Source organism: Coregonus clupeaformis, chromosome 17 (assembly GCF_020615455.1).
Source record: "Coregonus clupeaformis isolate EN_2021a chromosome 17, ASM2061545v1, whole genome shotgun sequence".
Classification (NCBI taxonomy): Eukaryota; Metazoa; Chordata; class Actinopteri; order Salmoniformes; family Salmonidae; genus Coregonus; species Coregonus clupeaformis.
Genome location: NC_059208.1, coordinates 3,217,560 through 3,238,292, shown reverse-complemented (window position 1 = coordinate 3,238,292; position 20,733 = coordinate 3,217,560). Strand labels below are relative to the sequence as shown.

General features: G+C 42.0%; 1 protein-coding gene across 7 annotated transcripts in view; it reads right to left on the bottom strand.

Moving 5' to 3' along the window:
- Nucleotides 1-20,733, bottom strand: part of akap9 (A kinase (PRKA) anchor protein 9) — a 129,286-nt gene that overhangs the window by 87,852 nt on the left and 20,701 nt on the right. For 6 of the 7 annotated variants that reach the window (XM_045226037.1, XM_045226039.1, XM_045226042.1 and 3 more), the window contains exons 2-4: nucleotides 8,051-8,335; nucleotides 1,113-1,157; nucleotides 461-520 (exon numbers count right to left, since the gene is read on the bottom strand). In XM_045226037.1, coding sequence (XP_045081972.1) covers nucleotides 461-520; nucleotides 1,113-1,157; nucleotides 8,051-8,335 — 390 coding nt within the window. The remainder of the gene's footprint in view (nucleotides 1-460; nucleotides 521-1,112; nucleotides 1,158-8,050; nucleotides 8,336-20,733) is intronic. The other variant, XM_045226041.1, reaches the window with a different exon arrangement.

Below are 20,733 nucleotides of genomic sequence, written 5' to 3'. Positions count from 1 at the left end.
CCCCTTCTCTAGCCACTTCACCCCCAATCCCTCTTTTTCTACTTCTCTTCCTCCCTCTGTTTTCCTCTTTCTCTTCTGACTTCCAGAGTAATTTACACCTCTGAAATGTCAAGCAGCCCCCGTTCCCTGCTCCCCATCCCTGCTGTTAAAATGGTGAGTGAAAGTTAAAAGGATGACAGCAGCAGCCTGCCGACAATGCTGTTGTTGCTGCTCTGCAGTCCTTGGCCTTCAAATTAAAACCATTTCACAAGCGCACACTGAGGATCCCAGAAGCAGAGAATAAAAGGGACTTGGTTAGTGAGTTAGTCTGAGGAAAATCTCAGGGTTAGGTCGTCAGAATGCAGTGCGGAGACAGAGAAAACGTGTTACGGTAAAAAAGAGTGTGCAATCAGTGCAGCGGTGAGTCGGCTTGTTAGCAAAAAAACAGTGGCTTGTTCTTTATTCAATTGTCGTACTGTACCCAGATAAACTCCTTGGAAGTCTCCATTGGGATCTCGGTCATCTCAAGGCAGCCATTCACCTGTTAATTCACAAAACTGTTTGGTAATGCAGGGGGATTTCTTGGTTCAGCTTCCCATTGTTCACTCGTGTACAGGGCACAGAGTGAAGGATGTAATTAAATGTGGTATTTTGGTCCCATCGTACATGTCAGGCTTTAATGTAATGACTGCCACCTTCTCAAAACCATTAAACTCGGTATCACAGGCAGAGCTTTTAATGTCAGCCCTGTAGAAGAGGGGGAGGGGGAGGTGAGAGGTGCGGCGTGACTACTTTGATTTGTCAAGTTCAGATAAATGCCAGACGGGGACTTGGAGAGCTGAGTGCCTGGCAACAAGCTAGCCAAGTCACGTGGTCTGTTCTAAGAGGAAACCTGGGAAAAGGCAGGACCTAAGCCCCGAACCGTAAAACTAATCCTCAATAGCAGAGGCCCTTAGTAACAGATCTAGGGTCAGTTTACCTTTCATCAAATCTGAACCAAATGCTTTTTTTAAGGTGAGGAAACAAATAAGACATTTTGCAATTTGGGTGAACTATCCCTTCAAGTACAGTATATTAACACCAATAAAAAGAGTGTTCTCTGTTTGGTGTAAACTATGATGAAATTAACTCACCTCGGAGGAGTAGTCTTCGGCTGTGGTGGACACTTCACTATCTGGCTGCCATAGGAAACAACAGGAGGATTCATCAGTCCCTGCATGGGGAGGACTCACCATAATAGGCCTACCGTGAGTCACCAGTACAAGTGGCCCACACAAACACAGCCCCACCAGCGGAGCAGAGTGGATTGCATTACAATACAACAAGCAGAGAGAAAAACAAAGCTTCAAAGTGCATTCAAACTGAAGGACCATAACTACATGAGTAAGCAGTTTTAGCTAAAACAAGCCCATCCTAGGTCCTGTGTACAGTCAGAATTCTGCTTTACAGTCCCATTACTTCAAGAGCGAAAGTACAGTGAGAGAGGGACGTTCTGGGGGAGCAGTTCATGATATGACAAGGTTATTGTCCTCTCATTTCCGATTTGTCTTTGTGCGGCAAGTTCTGGTCAGTTTCTGGAGAAGAATAGGTTAATAATGGCGATGTCAAACGCTGTCTGCCCCTTTGACCTACATCCAATGGGGCATTTTGGAGGCATGCTGTGCCACGTTCAATCACTGGGCGCAACCTACCTTTATAAGACAACTCCTTTCTCAATGGAATAATGGCAGTGATCATTAGAGCCTATTCTAAAAGGGGCTAATTTCACTTTAACAAGATTAAAAGCTGGATCACTACGGGGCAAGACGAGGAAAAATTAAATGAGAGGTTTTATTGTCCGAGTTTATGGCACAGTAGGCCAATAGTTCCTTTTCATTGAGGATCGAGAATGGCTTTGGTATCGGCAACTGTCTAGCCTATATTCCTTGGAATGTGCTTGTTGAATTCCGGTGATTCTAGGGAAGGTAGAATAGGACACGGCATTGGATGTAGCCTAGTAGCAACACTAGATGTGATTTCTTAAAGGGAAGTGTCAAATTGTTGACGTCTCATGTTTGCAACTTTGCACACAAAAGATCCTGTGGGGTATTGGAATAGCATAACATTTATCTAGGGTAGGCATATCACTTAAATTATGAATCGGAAACGTGAATATGAATTTCAAAGATAGCCAAGCTGCTTATCGTGGATTTGATTGTATCAAGATGTCAAAACATCAGATAATCAGCAGATCTGCCTCTATTATACCACTTGTGTCAGATGGGAAACACGGTTCATCTGTTTAAGATATGCGCAGGTGAGAGACAATACAACAGGTTAGCACTCACACAGAGCTCTGTGAAGCCGTCTGCCTATACAAGTGCCTTGGAGGGGAACACTTTGAAGCTGGTGTTTCCACAGCAACCCCTCTCTCCAAGGGAAGTTGCATGGCTACTTGGAACGTCTCTGTGTTAATTCAATGGTGCGCCCAGGGCCAATTACACCCTTTGTCGGGAATGAAAACACAATGTTGTGAGAAGAAACAGACTAAAAATGAAACGGTTTCAACTAAATGGTTGAACCATTTATCAGTCTCATTATTGTTGTTGTGATGTGTGTTAGGTCCTATATTTATATATATATATAGATATTTTTTTAATCCCAGCCCCGGTCCCCGCAGGAGGCCTTTTGCCTTTCGGTAGGCAGTCATGGTAAATAAGAATTGGTTCTTAACTGACTTGCCTAGTTAAATAAAGGTTAAATAAAAAATATATATATTACAAATTCCAAATATTGATTCAGATGAGTCTGAATTCAACGACATGAGTCTAAACTCATGAGCATCTTGAACCTAGGAACATTTTATCATTAATGACAGAAGTGGCAATTCGTGACATAAACAGTTACTGTTTAAAATGTCTGCATGCCTATAGAAATACAGTAGTCATGACGGAAAAAGTGCTGAGCTATACCTCAAGACTACCGAGCACCAAAAGAAAAGACAGGCAGCAGCCACTCTATTCAATCACCTCTGGTCCGTTTTGTGCTGCAAGGCCACGAGGCTCTCCAACACTAGAATGAGGCAGCTCAACCTATTTAAAGGCAATTGTCTGTTGCCATGGCAACCCATCATTTCACAGTCACATTCGGGGCGACAAGGGGCTAAGAAAATGTGGTGTGGTTTTTCAGCAACAGAGGGAATGAAAACTATTAATGCTGTTCGTGACACAAGTGCTACAAAAGAACAGAAGGGAGGGAGGAAAGAGAGGAGTTTGCATTGTTCGGCGTAGGTGGAGTGCAGAGTTGGGGGTGGCATGGTGCATGCACCCTGTTTGAGGCTTGGGAATACCCTCAAGGTTGTGAGGGACTTCCCGACTGTCTGTGAAACGTATAAAATATTTCGCATTGACGATGTAACGGCGAGCCGAGTTATATTAATAATGACAGACTAAGATGGTCATTTGAAAGAGAGGGAGAGATTCATTGAGCAAGCTTGCAATGACGCTTAAAAAATACATGTCTGAAGAGCTGGGAAAAACAGCCAGAATTTTTTATTGACCCAAATCCTTATCTTTTTGGTTATTATTTTGCGGATTCTCTAACCAAAGTTGAACAAACAAAGATACTAAATAATACTCTAACACAACCCTCTAGCACAATAACAATATTCACAAAAATAAAGAAATGCAGTTAGCCCGCAGTAACTTCAAATTCAGCTAAAAAGGTGTTGTGATTCAGCAAATCAAGAGCTAACACAGCACTAACAAGGAGACTTATTGACTGCTCCACTGTTAATATTGAGCCTTTGAAAATCGGCACTCACAAAAGTAGCTCATGGCAAATGAAAAGGTTATTTCCTGGGACTGTTGTGTGATATCTGCTCGAATGGATTCAGACAATGTCTTTGATGCAACAAAATGTGAATCGCTTATCACGGTCTACGGCATTGAATATGCGTGATAACGAAAACCTTTTTATGTCATGTTTGAACTACAACTTTTTACATTTTTCTTTATCTACTGTAATATTCTATTTAACATTTACATTTTAGTAATTTAGCAGACACTCTATCCAGAGCGACTTACAGTAGTGAGTGTATACATTTTCATACTTTTTCAAGCCAAGCAATAGAAATGTGCACCTTAGAAACTGTAGAAATGCTTTAGAAATAAAGATTACATTTAGCGTTAATTAAAATGTGTGATTCAAGTTACCATGATCTTTTACGAAGTGATCAGTTTGGGACAATACAGGAAACCACAGAAATATAGGCTAATACAGCTTACAATGTATCCCTACACACATTAGGCTACTTCTCTATTTTGCTGATTTAAATTACAGGTTGTAATGTAACAAAATAGGAAAAACGCCAAGGGGGATGAATACTTTTGTAAGGCACTGTAGATTAGTTGAATCATGTACCTTAGTGCTAGGATATTTATTTTGCTGATCAGCAAAATTGATTTTTATTTGGATTTCATGAAATGGACACACAAAATAGTCCAAATTGGTGAAGTGAAATGAAAAAAATAACTTGTTTCAAAGAATTCAAAAAAATAAATAACGGAAAAGTGGTGCGTGCATATGTATTCACCCCCTTTGCTATGAAGCACCTAAATAAGATCTGGTTCAACCAATTACCTTCAGAAGTCACATAATCACTTAAATAAAGTCCACCCGTGTGCAATCTAAGTGTCACATGATCTGTCACATGAGCTCAGTATATACAGTGGGGGAAAAAAGTATTTGATCCCCTGCTGATTTTGTACGTTTGCCCACTGACAAAGTCATGATCAGTCTATAATTTTAATGGTAGGTTTATTTGAACAGTGAGAGACAGAATAACAACCAAAAAATCCAGAAAAACGCATGTCAAAAATGTTATAAATTGATGTGCATTTTAATGAGGGAAATAAGTATTTGACCCCTCTGCAAAACATGACTTAGTACTTGGTGGCAAAACCCTTGTTGGCAATCACAGAGGTCAGACCTTTCTTGTAGTTGGCCACCAGGTTTGCACACATCTCAGGAGGGATGTGCGGCAGGTAGTTTAGTGGTTAAGAGCGTTGTGCCAGTAACCGAAAGGTCTCTGGTTCTAATCCCCGAGCCGACTAGGTGAAAAATCTGTCGATGTGCCCTTGAGCAAGGCACTTCACCCTAATTGCTCCTGTAAGTCGCTCTGGATAAGAGCGTCTGCTAAATGACTTAAATGTAAAAATGTAATGTAAATGGATTTTGTTCCACTCCTCTTTGCAGATCTTCTCCAAGTCATTAAGGTTTCGAGGCTGACGTTTGGCAACTCGAACCTTCAGCTCCCTCCACAGATTTTCTATGGGATTAAGATCTGGAGACTGGCTAGGCCACTCCAGGACCTTACTGTGCTTCTTCTTGAGCCACTCCTTTGTTGCCTTGGCCGTGTGTTTTGGGTCATTGTCATGCTGGAATACCCATCCACGACCCATTTTCAATGCCCTGGCTGAGGGAAGGATGTTCTCACCCAAGATTTGACGGTACATGGCCCTGTCCATCGTCCCTTTGATGCGGTGAAGTTGTCCTGTCCCCTTAGCAGAAAAACACTCCCAAAGCATAATGTTTCCACCTCCATGTTTGACGGTGGGGATGGTGTTCTTGGGGTCATAGGCAGCAATCCTCCTCCTCCAAACACGGCGAGTTGAGTTGATGCCAAAGAGCTCCATTTTGGTCTCATCTGACCACAACACTTTCACCCAGTTCTCCTCTGAATCATTCAGATGTTCATTGGCAAACTTCAGACGGCCCTGTATATGTGCTTTCTTGAGCAGGTGGACCTTGCGGGCGCTGCAGGATTTCAGACCTTCACGGCGTAGTGTGTTACCAATGGTTTTCTTGGTGACTATGGTCCCAGCTGCCTTGAGATCATTGACAAGATCCTCCCGTCTATTTCTGGGCTGATTCCTCAAAGTTCTCATGATCATTGCAACTCCACGAGGTGAGATCTTGCATGGAGCCCCAGGTCGAGGGAGATTGACAGTTATTTTGTGTTTCTTCCATTTGCGAATAATCGCACCAACTGTTGTCACCTTCTCACCAAGCTGCTTGGCGATGGTCTTGTAGCCCATTCCAGCCTTGTGTAGGTCTGCAATCTTGTCCCTGACATCCTTGGAGAGCTCTTTGGTCTTGGCCATGGTGGAGAGTTTGGAATCTGATTGATTGATTGCTTCTGTGGACAGGTGTCTTTTATACAGGTAACAAGCTGAGATTAGGAGCACTCCCTTTAAGAGTGTGCTCCTAATCTCAGCTCGTTACCTGTATAAAAGACACCTGGGAGCCAGAAATATTTCTGATTGAGAGGGGGTCAAATACTTATTTCCCTAATTAAAATGCAAATCAATTTATAACATTTTTGACATGCGTTTTTCTGGATTTTTTTGTTGTTTTTCTGTCTCTCACTGTACAAATAAACCTACCATTAAAATTATAGACTGATCATTTCTTTGTCAGTGGGCAAATGTACAAAATCAGCAGGGGATCAAATACTTTTTTCCCTCACTGTATACACCTGTTCTGAAAGGCCCCAGAGTCTGCAACACCACTAAGCAAGGGGCACCACCAAGCAAGCAGCGACATGAAGACCTACGAGCTCTCCAAACAGGTCAGGGACAAAGTTGTGGAGAAGTACAGATCAGGGTTGGGTTATAAAAAAATATCAGAAACGTTGAACATCACACGGAGCACCATTAAATCCATTATAAATTGAAAGAATATGGCACCACAACAAACCTGCCAAGAGAGGGCCGCCCACTAAAATTCACAGACCAGGCAACGAGGGCATTAATCAGAGTGGCAACAAAGAGACCAAAGATAATCCTGAAGGAGCTGCAGAGCTCCACAGCAGAGATTGGAGTATCTGTCCATAGGACCACTTTAAGCCATACACTCCACAGAGTTGGGCTTTACGGAAGAGTGGCCAGAAAAAAGCCATTGCTTACAGAGAAAAATAAGCAAACACGTTTGGTGTTCGCCAAAAGCTATGTGGGAGACTCCCCAAACATATGGAAGAAGGTACTCTGGTCAGATGAGACTAAAATTGAGCGTTTTGGCCATCAAGGAAAACACTATGTCTGGTGCAAACCCAACACCTCTCATCACCCCGAGAACACCATCCCTACAGTGAAGCATGGTGGTGGCCGCATCATGCTGTGGGGATGTTTTTCATCGGCAGGGACTGGGAAACTGGTCAGAATTGAAGGAATGATGGATGGCGCTAAATACGGAAATTCTTGAGGGAAACCTGTTTCAGTCTTCCAGAGATTTGAGAATGGAAGTCTTCCAGCAGGACAATGAACCTAAGCATACTGCTAAAGCAACACTCAAGTGGTTTAAGGGGAAACATTTAAATGCCTTGTCAAAGCCCAGACCTCAATCCAATTGAGAATCTGTGGTATGACTTAAAGATTGCTGTACACCAGCGGAACCCATCCAACTTGAAGGAGCTGGAGCAGTTTTGCCTTGAAGAATGGGCAAAAATCCCAGTGGCTAGATGTGCTAAACTTATAGAGACATACCCCAAGAGACGTGCAGCTGTAACTGCTGCAAAAGGTGGCTCTACAAAGTATTGCCTTTGGGGGGGTGAATAGTTATGCACGCTCAAGTTCTGTTTTTTTTGTCATATTTCTTGTTTGTTTCACCCCAAAAAATATTTTGCATCTTCAAAGTGGTAGGCATGTTGTGAAAATGAAATGATACAAACCCCCCAAAAAATCAATTTTAATTCCAGGTTGTAAGGCAACAAAATAGGAAAAATGCCAAGGGGGGTGAATACTTTCGCAAGCCACTGTAGGTCCTGATGAGCGGTTGATTAGCTCAACAATTCACACTGTCTAAGATCAAGTTGAGAAATTCAGCATAGAAGACCAATATCATTTTAATAAACCGTAATTTCAGGGCCAGGGGAAGTACCAGTTCTCATCCCTTTTCACACTACTGAGCCAAGCCAGTTTCTCTAGTCTATTCAACTCAGACTCTCCATATCAAGAACGCCTGCATGCTAGGAGAAGCTAAATTCAAATGGTCAATCAATGGTTAGGGATGGTCCAGAGGTTTTTGGCCTTACCTCTATGGTGTAAGTCTGGTCATGTTTGACCGTCTCACCACTACGCAGGGTCCTGGCGAAGGTAAACTCTGTGGTGGGGGGGTCCGGTTCCCCTCTTCCTCCTCCTCCTCCGACCTCCCCCCCACTCCCCGTCACCTCCTCCCCTACCGACTGATCCAACTCCTGCTTGGCCGCCCCTCTCCCCGGTCCATCTCCACCTGGGTCGTCGTCTGTTTCTCTCCTCTTTTTCTTCTTCTGCTTCTTCTGTCTGTCTGCGTGAGCTTTCCTCTGTCGGTAGTCAGCCAACTGGGGTCACACAGGGAGAGCAGGGAAGAAGAACAGACAAAAAGGCAAGGCAGGGTCAGTGAGGTTAAATACAGAGATTACAGTGAGTATGGGCTGTTTAATAGGCGGTCCAACAAACTTGGCTAAATTCTAGGTTTAAGGCTAGATGCTATGCTACACTGAACACTGACTATATTACATTTATCACAACAAACTAGGCTAAATGCTATGCTAAACTTTACATTCCTTCAAAAAAAGCAACCACAAATCAACTTCAAATTATCTTTGATGATTAGTTAAATTAGCCTTTTCTGTTAGATTAGGCCTACCCAAGAATCAACTACTTTAGTTGGCGTTTCCAATTCAAGAATTTTCAGCGGGAAAAAATATGCAAAGCAGAAAAATACCTACAGTAGTGCTACATAGCTTGGTAAAGCCGGTGTGAAACATTGCATGCGTCCCGGAGCTATCAACCGCCGATGCGAATGTGAATCCTTGCCGTACATAGGCCCCTAATAAACAACAGTTTGCTTCCTGTTGTGGCTCCCCCTAATCTTTTAAATACCCACTAAAAGGATTACATTTTTTAAACTTCCTCGATGTCAAACATCTAATGACTTAAACGCATGGGTAATTGGGTATATGGATGAGCCGCAGTTTTCACCCCCCATAAAGCTTTTGCCGTCTACAATTATCCTCCAACTCCTAAATATTAGTGTGCAAAGTGATGTCTTTAGGAACAAATGGAAGAAAAACACATCTGGATCTATGAAAGTCTCGAAAGATGGCCAAACGCTAATGTGTGTGTGTGTGTGTGTGTGTGTGTGTGTGTGTGTGTGTGTATATATTTATATACACACACATACATACATACATACACACACAGTTAGGGAAAAAAGTATTTGATCCCTTGCTGATTTTGTACGTTTGCCCACTGACAAAGAAATGATCAGTCTATAATTTTAATGGTAGGTTTATTTGAACAGTGAGAGACAGAATAACAACAACAAAATCCAGAAAAAAGCATGTCAAAAATGTTATAAATTGATTTGCATTTTAATGAGGGAAATAAGTATTTGACCCCCTCTCAATCAGAAAGATTTCTGGCTCCCAGGTGTCTTTTATACAGGTAATGAGCTGAGATTAGGAGCACACTCTTAAAGGGAGTGCTCCTAATCTCAGCTTGTTACCTGTATAAAAAGACACCTGTCCACAGAAGCAATCAATCAATCAGATTCCAAACTCTCCACCATGGCCAAGACCAAAGAGCTCTCCAAGGGATGTCAGGGACAAGATTGTAGACCTACACAAGGCTGGAATGGGCTACAAGACCATCGCCAAGCAGCTTGGTGAGAAGGTGACAACAGTTGGTGCGATTATTCACAAATTGAAGATACACAAAATAACTGTCAATCTCCCTCGGCCTGGGGCTCCATGCAAGATCTCACCTCGTGGAGTTGCAATGATCATGAGAACGGTGAGGAATCAGCCCAGAACTACACGGGAGGATCTTGTCAATGATCTCAAGGCAGCTGGGACCATAATCACCAAGAAAACAATTGGTAACACACTACGCCGTGAAGGAGTGAAATCCTGTAGCGCCCGCAAGGTCCCCCTGCTCAAGAAAGCACATATACAGGCTCGTCTGAAGTTTGCCAATGAACATCTGAATGATTCAGAGGAGAACTGGGTGAAAGTGTTGTGGTCAGATGAGATCAAAATCGAGCTCTTTGGCATCAACTCGCCGTGTTTGGAGGAGAAGGAATGCTGCCTATGACCCCAAGAACACCATCCCCACCGTCAAACATGGAGGTGGAAACATTATGCTTTGGGGGTGTTTTTCTGCTAAGGGGACAGGACAACTTCACCGCATCAAAGGGACGATGGACGGGGCCATGTACCGTCAAATCTTGGGTGAAAACCTCCTTCCCTCAGCCAGGGCATTGAAAATGGGTCGTGGATGGGTATTCCAGCATGACAATGACCCAAAACACACGGCCAAGGCAACAAAGGAGTGGCTCAAGAAGAAGCACATTAAGGTCCTGGAGTGGCCTAGTCAGTCTCCAGACCTTAATCCCATAGAAAATCTGTGGATGGAGCTGAAGGTTCGAGTTGCCAAAGGTCAGCCTCGAAACCTTAATGACTTGGAGAAGATCTGCAAAGAGGAGTGGAACAAAATCCATTTACATTACATTTTTACATTTAAGACAAAATCCCTCCTGAGATGTGTGCAAACCTGGTGGCCAACTACAAGAAACGTCTGACCTCTGTGATTGCCAACAAGGGTTTTGCCACCATGTACTAAGTCATGTTTTGCAGAGGGGTCAAATACTTATTTCCCTCATTAAAATGCAAATCAATTTTTAACATTTTTGACATGCGTTTTTCTGTATTTTTTTGTTGTTATTCTGTCTCTCACTGTTCAAATAAACCTACCATTAAAATTATAGACTGATCATGTCTTTGTCAGTGGGCAAACTTACAAAATCAGCAGGGGATCAAATACTTTTTCCCCTCACTGTATGTATGTATGTATGTATGTGTGTGTATATATATATATATATATATATATATATATATATATATATATATATATATATATATATATATACACATACACACAGTGGGGAGAACAAGTATTTGATACACTGCCGATTTTGCAGGTTTTCCTACTTACAAAGCATGTAGAGGTCTGTCATTTTTATCATAGGTACACTTCAACTGTGAGAGACGGAATCTAAAACAAAAATCCAGAAAATCACATTGTATGATTTTTAAGTAATTAATTTGCATTTTATTGCATGACATAAGTATTTGATACATCAGAAAAGCAGAACTTAATATTTGGTACAGAAATCTTTGTTTGCAATTACAGAGATCATACGTTTCCTGTAGGTCTTGACCAGGTATGCACACACTGCAGCAGGGATTTTGGCCCACTCCTCCATACAGACCTTCTCCAGATCCTTCAGGTTTCGGGGCTGTCGCTGGGCAATACGGACTTTCAGCTCCCTCCAAAGATTTTCTATTGGGTTCAGGTCTGGAGACCGGCTAGGCCACTCCAGGACCTTGAGATGCTTCTTACGGAGCCACTCCTTAGTTGCCCTGGCTGTGCGTTTCGGGTCGTTGTCATGCTGGAAGACCCAGCCATGACCCATCTTCAATGCTCTTACTGAGGGAAGAAGGTTGTTGGCCAAGATCTCACGATACATGGCCCCATCCATCCTCCCCTCAATACGGTGCAGTCGTCCTGTCCCCTTTGCAGAAAAGCATCCCCAAAGAATGATGTTTCCACCTCCATGCTTCACGGTTGGGATGGTGTTCTTGGGGTTGTACTCATCCTTCTTCTTCCTCCAAACACGGCGAGTGTGGAGTTTAGACCAAAAAGCTCTATTTTTGTCTCATCAGACCACATGACCTTCTCCCATTCCTCCTCTGGATCATCCAGATGGTCATTGGCAAACTTCAGACGGGCCTGGACATGCGCTGGCTTGAGCAGGGGGACCTTGCGTGCGCTGCAGGATTTTAATCCATGACGGCGTAGTGTGTTACTAATGGTTTTCTTTGAGACTGTGGTCCCAGCTCTCTTCAGGTCATTGACCAGGTCCTGCCGTGTAGTTCTGGGCTGATCCCTCACCTTCCTCATGATCATTGATGCCCCACAAGGTGAGATCTTGCATGGAGCCCCAGACCGAGGGTGATTGACCGTCATCTTGAACTTCTTCCATTTTCTAATAATTGCGCCAACAGTTGTTGCCTTCTCACCAAGCTGCTTGCCTATTGTCCTGTAGCCCATCCCAGCCTTGTGCAGGTCTACAATTTTATCCCTGATGTCCTTACACAGCTCTCTGGTCTTGACCATTGTGGAGAGGTTGGAGTCTGTTTGATTGAGTGTGTGGACAGGTGTCTTTTATATAGGTAACGAGTTCAAACAGGTGCAGTTAATACAGGTAATGAGTGGAAAACAGGAGGGCTTCTTAAAGAAAAACTAACAGGTCTGTGAGAGACGGAATTCTTACTGGTTGGTAGGTGATCAAATACTTATGTCATGCAAAAAAATGCAAATTAATTACTTAAAAATCATACAATGTGATTTTCTGGATTTTTTTTAGATTCCGTCTCTCACAGTTGAAGTGTACCTATGATAAAAATTACAGACCTCTACATGCTTTGTAAGTAGGAAAACCTGCAAAATCGGCAGTGTATCAAATACTTGTTCTCCCCACTGTGTGTGTGTGTGTATATATATATATATATATATACACACATATATACATATATATACACACACATATATACATATATATACATACACACACACACACATACAGCACCTACTCATTCAAGGGTTTTTCTTAATTTTTAACACTATAGAATAATAGTGAAGAAATCTATGAAATAACACATATGGAATCATATAGTAACCAAAAAAGTGTTAAACAAATCAAAATATATTTGAGATTCTTCAAATAGCCACCCATTGCCTTGATGACAGCTTTGCACACTTTTAGCATTCTCTCAACCAGCTTCATGAGGAATGCTTTTCCAACAGTCTTGAAGGAGTTCCCACATATGCTGAGCACTTGTTGGCTGCTTTTCCTTCACTCGGCGGTCCGACTCATCCCAAACCATCTCAATTGGGTTGAGGTCGGGGGATTGTGGAGGCCAGGTCATCTGATGCAGCACTCCATCACTCTCCTTCTTGGTAAAATAGCCCTTACACAGCCTGGAGGTGTGTTGGGTCATTGTCCTGCTGAAAAACAAATGATAGTCCCACTAAACCCAAACCAGATTGGATGGCGTATCGCTGCAGAATGCTGTGGTAGCCATGCTGGTTAAGTGTGCCTTGAATTCTAAATAAATCACAGACAGTGTCACCAGCAGAGCACCCCCACACCATAACACCTCCTCCTCCATGCTTTACTGTGGGAAATACACATGCGGAGATCATCCGTTTACCCACACCGCATCTCACAAAGACACAGCGGTTGGAACCAAAAATCTCAAATTTGGACTCCAGACCAAAGGACAAATTTCCAGCAGTCTAATGTCCATTGCTCATGTTTCTTGGCCCAAGCAGGTCTCTTCTTCTTATTGGTTTCCTTTTGCAGTGGTTTCTTTGCAGTAATTCGACCATGAAGGCCTGTCTCCTCTGAACAGTTGATGTTGAGATGTTTCTGTTACTTGAACTCAGTGAAGCATTTATTTGGGCTGCAATTACTGAGGCTGGTAACTCTAATGAACTTATCCTTTGCAGCAGAGGTAACTCTGGATCTTCCTTTCCTGTGGCGGTCCTCATGAGAGCCAGTTTCATCATAGCGCTTGATGGTTTTTGCGACTGCACTTGAAGAAACTTTCAAAGTTCTTGAAATTTTCCAGATTGACTGACCTTCATGTCTTAAAGTAATGATGGACTGTCGTTTCTCTTTGCTTATTTGAGCTGTTCTTGCCATAATATGGACTTGGTCTTTTACCAAATAGGGCTATCTTCTGTATACCACCCCTACCTTGTCACAACATAACTGATTGGCTCAAACGCATTAAGAAGGAAATAAATTCCACAAATGAACTTTTAAGAAGGCACACCTGTTGAATTGAAATGCATTCCAGGTGACTACCTCATGAAGCTGGCTGAGAGAATGCCAAGAGTGTGCAAAGCTGTCATCAAGCCAGAGGGTGGCTATTTGAAGAATCTCAAATATATTTTGATTTGTTTAACACTTTTTTGGTTACTATATGATTCCATATGTGTTATTTCATAGTTTTGATATCTTCACGATTATTCTACAATGTACAAATTTTTTTAAAATAAAGAACAACCCTTGAATGAGTAGGTGTGTCCAAACTTTTGACTGGTAGTGTATATCAAAATGAACCATGACCAGTTAAATGTAGACAAATATTATATTTTTTGGTACTACACCTTTTCTTAAATATTATATAAAAGTATGCAAATGAGGCCTACGTCTATACCACCAGTCCACTTTTCTGGACACAGAATTAAGTCAGCAGATTTTAGGGGGTTTCATTTGAATAACACAAGCCAGGACTATTCACAGATTGTGGATAAACACTCTTCTGATCTTTCTATCTAAAAAAAACCCCACTACTGCCATGTATGAGGAATGCATTTCTGCATATATTTCTAAGGTATCACATCATTTTCAATGTATCAACAATTGCTTTAGTAAAAGTCTAAAGAATACATATCAGAACAAGCACACACAATGTGGTTAATGCACATGCTTCTGAAGATGATACATCCATATCCATCAAATCCACAACCGTTATGGATATCATAATGCTGAAAAGGGATACTGACAATAAAAAGAGAGAAACCAATTATAGACCATTTAAAACCTTAAGGAAAGTAAAGCTTTGCAGACAAAGTTTCAGAACGGTCCAATGTAAGGGGCATGTTTTACAAAAACGTTTGTGGATGTTACATTGCCTGTTCCAATCACATATTCACAATACTGTAGAACTAGCAATTTAAAAATAATTTAAAAAAGTCATTTAGCAGACACTCTTATCCAGAGCGACTTACAGGAGCAATTAGGGTTAAGTGCCTTGCCCAAGGGTACATTTTTACACCTTTTCGGCTTGGGGATTTCGAACCAGCTACTTTTCGGTTACTGGCCCAATGCTCTTAACCGCTAGGCAACCTGCCTAACTCAACACTTCAATTCGGTCTGTATTACTTCATTAGCATCTCAGTTTCATAACAAACATGACAGCTGTGAGTGGATTAACAAGCTCTGTGAGCCATTTAGAAAAATCCATGAAATATGATTGACTGAAAAGCCTTATTCGAGACTTGGCCTCCTACTCTGTAATGGCCATAATTCATGCAATTTTCTACTTTAACTGGCCATAAAGCAAAATAGCCTATAGATAGGGTGGGTTTTTAGGAACATTCCTTGCCAAAATGGGATCACAAGTTGGGGGGCCACATCAAAGGATAACAGCGGACGATATTGCCACTCCTATTTGCCATATCTTCAATTTAAGCCTACTAGAAAATGTGTGCCCTCAGGTCTGTAGGGAAGCAAAAGTTATTACCCTACCTAAGAATAGTAAAGCCCCCTTAACTGGCTCAAATAGCCGACCAATCAGCCTGTTACCAACCCGTAGTAAACTTTTGGGAAAAATTGTGTTTGTCGAGATAAAATGCTATTTCACAGTAAACAAATTGACAACAGACTTTCAGTACACTTATAGGGAAGGACATTCAACAAGCACAGCACTTACACAAATGACTGATGATTGGCTGAGAGAAATTGATGATAAAAAGATTGTGGGGGCTGTTTGTTAGACTTCAGTGCGGCTTTTGACATTATCGATCATAGACTGTTGCTGGAAAAACGTATGTGTTATGGCTTTACACCCCCTGCTACATTGTGGATAAAGAGTTACCTTTCTAACAGAACACAGAGGGTGTTCTTTAATGGAAGCCTCGCCAACAAAATCCAGGTAGAATCAGGATTTCCCCAGGGCAGCTGTCTAGGCCCCCTACTTTTTTCAATCTTTACTAACGACATGCCACTGGCTTTGAGTAAAGCCAGTGTGTCTATGTATGTGAATGACTCAACACTATACACGTCAGCTACCACAGCGACTGAAACGACAGCAACACTTAACAAAGAGCTGCAGTTAGTTTCAGAATGGGTGGCAAGGAATAAGTTAGTCCTAAATATTTCAAAAACTAAAAGTATTGTATTTGGGACAAATCATTTACTAAACCTCAACTAAATCTTGTAATGAATAATGTGGAAATTGAGCAAGTTGAGGAGACTAAATTGCTTGGAGTAACCCTGGAATGTAAACTGTCATGGTTAAAACATATTGATACAACAGTAGCTAGGATGGGGAGAAGTCTGTTTATAATAAAGCACTGCTCTGCATTCTTAACAGCACTATCAACAAGGCAGGTCCTACAGGCCCTAGTTTTGTCACACCTGGACTACTGTTCAGTCGTGTGGTCAGGTGCCACAAAGAGGGACTTAGGAAAATTGCAATTGGCTCAGGACAGGGCAGCACGGCTGGCCCTTGGATGTACACAAAGAGCTAACATTAATAATATGCATGTCAATCTCTCCTGGCTCAAAGTGGAGAACAGACGGACTTCATCACTACTTGTATTTGTGAGAGGTACTGACATGTTGAATGAATCGAGCTGTCTGTTTGAACTACTGTCACACAGCTCAGACATGCATACCCCACAAGACATGCCACCAGAGTTCTCTTCACGGTCCCCAAGTCAAGAACAGACTATGGGAGGCGCACAGTACTACATAGAGCCATGACTACATGGAACTCTATTCCACATCAAGTAACTCATGCCAGCAGTAAAATTAGATTTAAAAAACATAAAAATACACCTTATGGAACAGCAGGGACTGTGAAGCAACACAAACATAGACACATGCATACAAACACACAATAACATACGCACTATACACACATGTACACATGGATTTTGTGTTATAGATATGTGGTAGTAGAGCAGAGGCCTGAGGGCACAAACTTAATATGTTGTGAAATATGTTATGAATGTATTGTAATGTTTTTTAAATGTATAACTGCCTTAATTTTGCTGGACCCCAGGAAGAGTAGCTGCTGCCTTGGCAGCAGTTAATGGGGATCCATAATAAATACAAATACAAAGCAGGTGGCGAGGAGAAAAATTGCCCCCGGGGCAGGACACATGCTGCAGACCCCTGCTAACTCTAAAGCTGCATGCACTAGGTAGAGCTGCATTGAGGTCTAGTGCTGTAGGATAACCTCAGAGTCTGGAAATGTGTCCTCTTTTAAGCTACATTGTCCGATGGTGCAGTCCCCTCCGAGGTAATCAGGCTGTAGTATCCTTCGCGACAGGGGCTGCCTGTTGCTCGCCATGCCATGTGACACCTGCTTCCCACAGTAGCCTGCTGTGTGAGCTCCCCTGCTTTCACCCAGCTCCCATTCAGTTCACTGACTCTTGCATTAGAACTTACTCAACTTCACCCCACTCAGTGCCTGTCACCAGCCCTTCATCCATAATGGATATCAGGGCTTTTACTGTCCAAGCCATGTAATTAGTGCCAGCATTCCCTTGTGGCGATTAACTGTACAGCATCCCTGCTGTTTGTGCACTGAGGGAAATGAAATGTATGTGTTTGTGGGTGCAGACTGCACACTGAGGGAAGTTTATGTACATGTGTGCCAGACACATGCTGTGTGTGTGTACTCACACAGTCACGCATGCTCTGAGAGCTAATTTGTGTGTATTTTATGTAGGGCTGTCCCCGACCAAAAAAAATATCTTGGTCGACCGAAAGTCGTCTGTTCTTTCGACTTATCGATTGGTCAACATTTTTTAAACGTATATTTTTCCATATATAGACACACCTTTATGTGTTTTAATAAAATCAACTATATTCATTGAGCTTGTCTGATGCTTACGGTTTGATGAAATAAGACAAATGCCTCAAGAGGGCGCCAGAGATCTAGATAACCAGAAGAAACAAACTTTAACCTGCCCCAAATATTCTCCTCCCGCTCCTGCTGGCTTTCGCAGATTCTGCCGTTACTCTCCTATAGTTGCCGGGAATAGGCTACATGAGGAGTCAGCAACCTTTCTCATGTGGAATGCCAATTTATCTTACCATTTCTACCGATCTGTGTGCCAGTTATGGTTTTCATATGCACATTTTTTGTGAAACAGTTTCATTTAATTTATAATAACGTCTTCATATCTCAAAATCATTGTCATGTGGTTGCCAGCAGCACAGTTGCAGTCACCAACGCTCTGGATAACATAAAAACAGCCTAATCAGCTCTGCTAGGGCAAGTAAAAAGGTCAGAGTGAGCTGTTCTCTCATTTGTGTCTGGAAGTTGCTAGCAAGCTAGCCAATGTTAGCTAGTTAGCTTGGGTGCTTGACTGCTGTTAGGACAGAACGCTCGGATCAACCCTACTTTTCATCCAGTGCATCCAGTGTGCACGCTGAACGCTCCGAGAGCGAAACGCTCTGAATTTACGAACGCCCACAACACACTCTGGCACGCCAGATAAAATTTACAAACACACCCGTAGTATAAGCCAGCCTTTAGTCTTGAAATCTTTGCTTGTTTAGTACATAGCCTCACATGTGAATCCTTAGAGATGGGTGAGGCTAAAGCTTAAGAGGGTGTGAATGATGCTGAATGGGTGTAGACAAAGAAGAGCTCTCCAGTAGGTACCAAAACATTCAAGGACTATTTTCTCAAAAGTGAGGTTACAAGTTAATCAACTTTCAAAGCAGAATTACTTTCCCATTGTTCCTCAACTGTAGTGTATTATTTACCATTTTATAGCTCTGAGTCTCTACTTTTATCCAATGTAAAAAACACAATTTCAAATTTTGCTACATAAGACCGAATCGAGTCGGTCGGTCACAAATCTGTTTAAATTTTAATGTCTATTTCAGACTCTGTACCATCCATAAAGGTCATTTTTCCTCTCTAAAGTAATAATGGAAATCACAATCTTTTCGTAATTATCGTTTTTGTGTTCAACCACGCCTTTCCTTCGAAAATGGCTATCTATGTTTTGACCTAAGCCTTACAAACTCAGACTTTTGGTAATATGTTCAGTCTCCCCCAAACGCTTGTCCATTACATGTAGGCTAAGATCCACAACGCCTCTTATTTGCTTTATTTCTCCAACATGCCAATATTTAGAAGCCCGCTTTTTTGGTTATAGGAGTACACTCCCCCCCCAAGGGGTGCTATAGACACACACATCAAATGTTTAATTTAAATTTTGTTCGTGCATTCTCTGAGACCTTAAAGTTGTAATTTTGCGTCCAAATGTATAATCCATAACGCTGGAATCGCCCAATATTAAAATCATAGTAGAACACTTGTGGTACAGAGGTTGAAAAAGTAAGGGTAGACCTAACACTATTTATACTTTTGGTTCATACAGATTATTTGCAGATCTTCATAAATACAGACTAAGTTTCATTAGGCCAAGTGTAAACTGCAACATCGAGGCTTACTTTAACACATAGGGAGGCTGAGGAGTTACTATATGTCAGAGTTTCAGCTTGCATAGCTTTAATACATGTAGGCCAATAGTTTGTAGATGGTCTGAGCAACTCCAGATTGGTCTAAGCAACTCCAGATCTGTGGGGATTTGCACAGCAGAAACAATTTCAATTCATTTTCTCCCAAAAGTAAATTGGAATCCTTGGAATCCTCGGCTAATCTTTCCCAGAGTTCAATTACAGATGATGCGGTGTTGCCCTATTTGGCAGAGGACCATCGAGTTGGACAAGCACATGGGACTGAGGCCTGCGTAGGTGTATAATGCCATCTGCAGTCTCAAAGATGTAGTAACTCTGACAACATTTAGCAAACATTCTTTATCTGGGACAGACAGGTAGCCTACTTAAGCCTTCGCTGCTTATTCCTATGGTACTCTAAGCACTTCAAATCAAAACACTGGCTTGTTGGATAATAATTCTAGAGATTTCTGCATCAATCATTCCCCCTCATCATTGAGTTGCTTCACAAAGGTCTAGGTTAGCTAATGCAGCCGCTGGCGCCGTTACAAGAAAGCGATTATCTGTTACTCAGTGTCACTGCTTATCCCCCACTGATACCAACGATAGATTCATACAATTAACGCTGAACACTGTTCCATACTAGGTTCAGTGTTATTTGGGGCTTTCTATTTGATCAATTATGGCACATTGAGTAATGTTTGCTGTAAGTGAGTGATGATTGTTCATTTAGACAGAGTGGAATCACACTATAGAAAGCCTAGTGGGTACAGCAACAAAGCTACTGTGATTATTTTTTGTAACAAGCACAGATTGAAAGACAATGAATAAGGATCAACACCAGATTCAATTTGGCGGTAGTGTAGTTATAGGCCTAAATATGTGGGACCCTAATCACACTTGTAACACCGGTCTTCATTGCCAAGACGAATACTAGAATGACTTAGGCTATAGCATTAGATCCTCAAAAGGCAAAAGGCTGAACAATACACTAACCACACCTGGATCTACATACAGAACATTTCTAGGTAGCCTAACAGTTTTGTACCTCCAAATGGTCATGAATGTGTTCAGTTGACTGTGGTTGAACTAAGGTAACTTGGCTCTGGAGTCTAGACCATTACACAAGATAGCTTAAGACCGAAATGGAGTCATTAGCGGAGTCAAGACTGATTAATTACCCTAAGGCTCTGAACGTACGATCAATATGGACTAAACAGAGTGTGACCACCATACAGGCTATTCAAACTTGATTCAAACTTGTAATTGCTTGCGAGTCGGAAGTAGCAGACTGTTTTCATATAGGGATTGCAGGATTGATTCAAAGTGCCACCTCCAAGAGCAGAAACAAAATGCCATACACCCACAATAAGCCCCCAAAGTAAAGATAGG